We start from the raw sequence: 3,197 nt of genomic DNA, 5'->3' as shown, positions 1-3,197 counted from the left end.
GTTTCTATACATTTTGAAACGGACAGAGTCCCTGAACAAGGAGGTTCAGATACATGAGAACATAAGAAAAGAGACAAACAAGAGGAGGAGAAGCAGCTCGTTCATTCTCAAGAATAAAACACCCGAGTGTTTGTGCTCACTGGAGTGCTCCGTGTGTGGCTCCTACTGGCCCTATGCACTGAAGTGCACACTGACCCTCAAGTGCGGCTTCTGGATACGGACACTGCAGTGCAATTGCATGAGACCAGAAAAGAGGGCGTTGTCCCTCAAAATCCAGGAAAATGGCTTCAGATCCCACGGCAGTCGCATGTATTTTATTATTTGGTTGTATACTGACATCTCGTGGTCCAGTCCAGTACAAACAGTGGCAACAGACTTTAAGCCTTCATTGATATGGAGACCCTATTGTAACAGCTCGTTAGTGTTAGTCAGTGTTTATATTGTTACAGGGTGAACGCCACTTGACCAGAACAAGACTTATACCTGCACGTCAGTCTAGACGAGTCCTATACACACACACACACACACACACACACACACACACACACACACAACACAAGCAAGAGTTCATTCATTTCAACTGTTGTCTTTCATTTAAAATATGTGTAAAATATATATGTGGTTATAGCATCAAGGTTAACCCTTAAACTCCTCCCCATGTCCAATAACCCCACCCCCTGTTCAATAGCACCACCCCCTGTTCAATAACCCCACCCCCTGTTCAATAGCACCACCCCCTGTCTCACTGCTCTTGACTGGGTTCCTGTGGTGCTGCCTCTATTGCTTCTGCTACTGTGTGCAATACTGTCCCGATCGCAGCCCCTTCTCTCAGCGCTGCTGCTACTGCACTCATCACTGCCCTTTGAGCTGCTTCTTCTCTTATTGCTTCCTTTGCAGCGTGCATTACTGCCCCTAGCGCTGTCTCTTCTCTTATTGCTCTGGATACTGTGTGTAATACTGCCCCTGCCTCAGCCCCTTCTCTCAGTGCTGCTGCTACTGCACTCATCACTGCCCCTAGTGCTGCCCTTTCTCCTCTCGCTTCAGCTGGCTTTTCATATGTGCTGATAAACTCATTGGATCTCTCTGCTTCTGGTCTGATGATTTCCTCGTAGCGCTGCCTGACCGCCTCTATCTCTCTCCTGTGTTTTGCCTCGTACTCTCCCCTCTCTCTCTCCCCCTTCTCCATGCAATCCTCCTTCTCTCGCTCCGCCCTTTCTCTCTCCTCTCTCTTTCTCCTCAGTTCTTCCTCCAGTTTGATCCTGTGATTCTCTCCCTGTTCTTTCCTCAGCTCTTCCTCCAGCTCTCCGATCCTCTCCTCCAGCTCTCTGATCTTCTCGTCTCGTTTCTGGATTTCCAATCTCATCTTCATTTTTGTGTTCTCCAGTTCTTTCAGGTGCTTTGCCCTCAGCTCCTCTTCCTCCCTCAGTATTGTCTCTTCCTTCTCCTTCAGTATCTCCTCTTGTCTTTGTCTGATCTTTGCTTCTGCTTGCTGGTACATCTCACTGGTGTAGTAGCTGCCGTTGTTTCCCTTCACCATGTTGTCTATCTTGTCCAGGAGCTGTGTGACCTGAGTGCGATCGCTCCTGTCCTCAGTGTTGAGAACATGATACCTGTTCCCACATTTCTCAACAAGCTGCTGGAGCTCCTTGCTGCCTCTCTGAATATAATCCTCAATGGTCTTGCCTTTCAGTTTGTCACCGTGTGTGAAAAGCAGCATCGTGTAGCTCCTCACAGCCTCCTCACTGAATATCTCCTGGACTGTCTCCACCGCTCTCCTCCCTTCCTCTGGGAATCGGTCCACCGGTATCACCAGGAGGAAAGCGTGGGGTCCTGGGGCAGACAGAGAGACACAGCTCCTAATCTGGAGTTTGTCCTGAGAGAGCTCTGGGGTGTTGATCACAGCAACAGGTCTCCCAGCCACTTGTCCTTTTCTCTTCTCACACTCCCTCGTTACTGCAGAGGAGCTGGCTTCAGATCTGAACTCCTCTCTGCCCAGGATGGTGTTTCCTGCTGCACTCTTCCCAGCCCCAGTCTTCCCAAGCAGCACCATCCTCAGCTCAGGGGGGCTGGGAGGCGCTTGGTTATCTGCAAGGGGAGCCTCTCCTTCACCTCCAGAAACTGAAAAACAACAAGTTTATTGTTTCAGAAAAGTGAAATGTCACCTCTGTGACTGTGCTTGACTCTGCTAACGATGTCTCTAAAGCACCACAGATATTCTATGATTAACCTGCAAGCCAGATTTCTACATGAAATATTACTGTAGTGTTCTACAATATTGAAAAACACACTTTATACAGAGTGACAGGACGCAGAGTGATTTACTTTTTCTAATAGTTTATTTGCTATTATTTAAAGCATCAGTCAGTGTTTCTTTGTTGTAGAGCTGCAAGCAAGCTTCAATGTCACGACTAATAACAAAGACTGACTGCAGATCAATACAGCAGGTAAGCTCGCAATGATTTTGCCTCAAGAGGTCCCACAGAAAGACTGAACTTCGTATTTGCCTCAGAAAGATGATTTTACTGAACTGACAGTCGGGGGGAATAAAAGGAATACTTACAGTTGGGACGATCTCCATCATTGCTGTTCCTTCTCCTGACAGGCAGCTTGGATTCCTCTGCCTCTTCCGCATGCACAGGAAGAGGACTGTCCGTCGAACCAAAGGAGACAGGGAGATCCCGCACTATATTGGCGTGTCGGTCCACGAAAAACCGCACAGCCAGGTGCTGCAGCAACACACCGGCCCAGGAGCCGATGAAAGCAGCCGCTTGTGTTGCGTTAATAAGAAGGTGTCGCTGCTGCTCCTACACGGGATCGCATTTGCTCGAGTGCGCTGGCGAGGTTTCTTCAGATTGCAATGCGCGGATAATACGAGAATGAGATTTAAACAACAGGGACTGGAACCACTAGAAAAACCCACTTGCTTCAGAGGCTTCTCATTCCCAGTGCAAACTGGTTTTAACAGCGCGGTCCCCCGGGGCCGTGTCCAGGCAACCCCCCCCCCCCCCAAAAAACCAACAAAAAAACAAATTAAAAACGGTTTCTAAATAAGACGCCGCTAAATAAGAAATCAACTTTCCACACATTTTAACCAAAAAAATACAAAACCCGCACCCGAATATAACATTGTTTTCATTCATATTTAAACTTTAAAAAAAGACATTTAAACACAACAGCGGCCGCCGACTTAATAAGTA

The 3,197-nt window shown here is 47.8% G+C and overlaps 1 protein-coding gene across 1 annotated transcript; it reads right to left on the bottom strand.

Annotated features, from left to right (window-relative positions):
• Window positions 1-570: 570 nt before the first annotated feature.
• On the bottom strand, window positions 571-2,620 carry LOC121311425 (GTPase IMAP family member 9-like). Its single transcript, XM_041243943.1, has 2 exons — window positions 2,561-2,620; window positions 571-2,118 (listed from the first exon to the last, which is right to left on the bottom strand). Exon 2 carries the CDS (start codon window positions 2,048-2,050, stop codon window positions 743-745), a length of 1,308 nt encoding a protein of 435 aa, XP_041099877.1. The 5' UTR covers window positions 2,051-2,118; window positions 2,561-2,620; the 3' UTR covers window positions 571-742.
• Window positions 2,621-3,197: the final 577 nt, after the last annotated feature.

The sequence above is a fragment of the Polyodon spathula genome, unplaced genomic scaffold (assembly GCF_017654505.1).
Source record: "Polyodon spathula isolate WHYD16114869_AA unplaced genomic scaffold, ASM1765450v1 scaffolds_3216, whole genome shotgun sequence".
Lineage (NCBI taxonomy): Eukaryota > Metazoa > Chordata > Actinopteri > Acipenseriformes > Polyodontidae > Polyodon > Polyodon spathula.
This window is presented reverse-complemented; position numbering and strand designations above follow the sequence as displayed.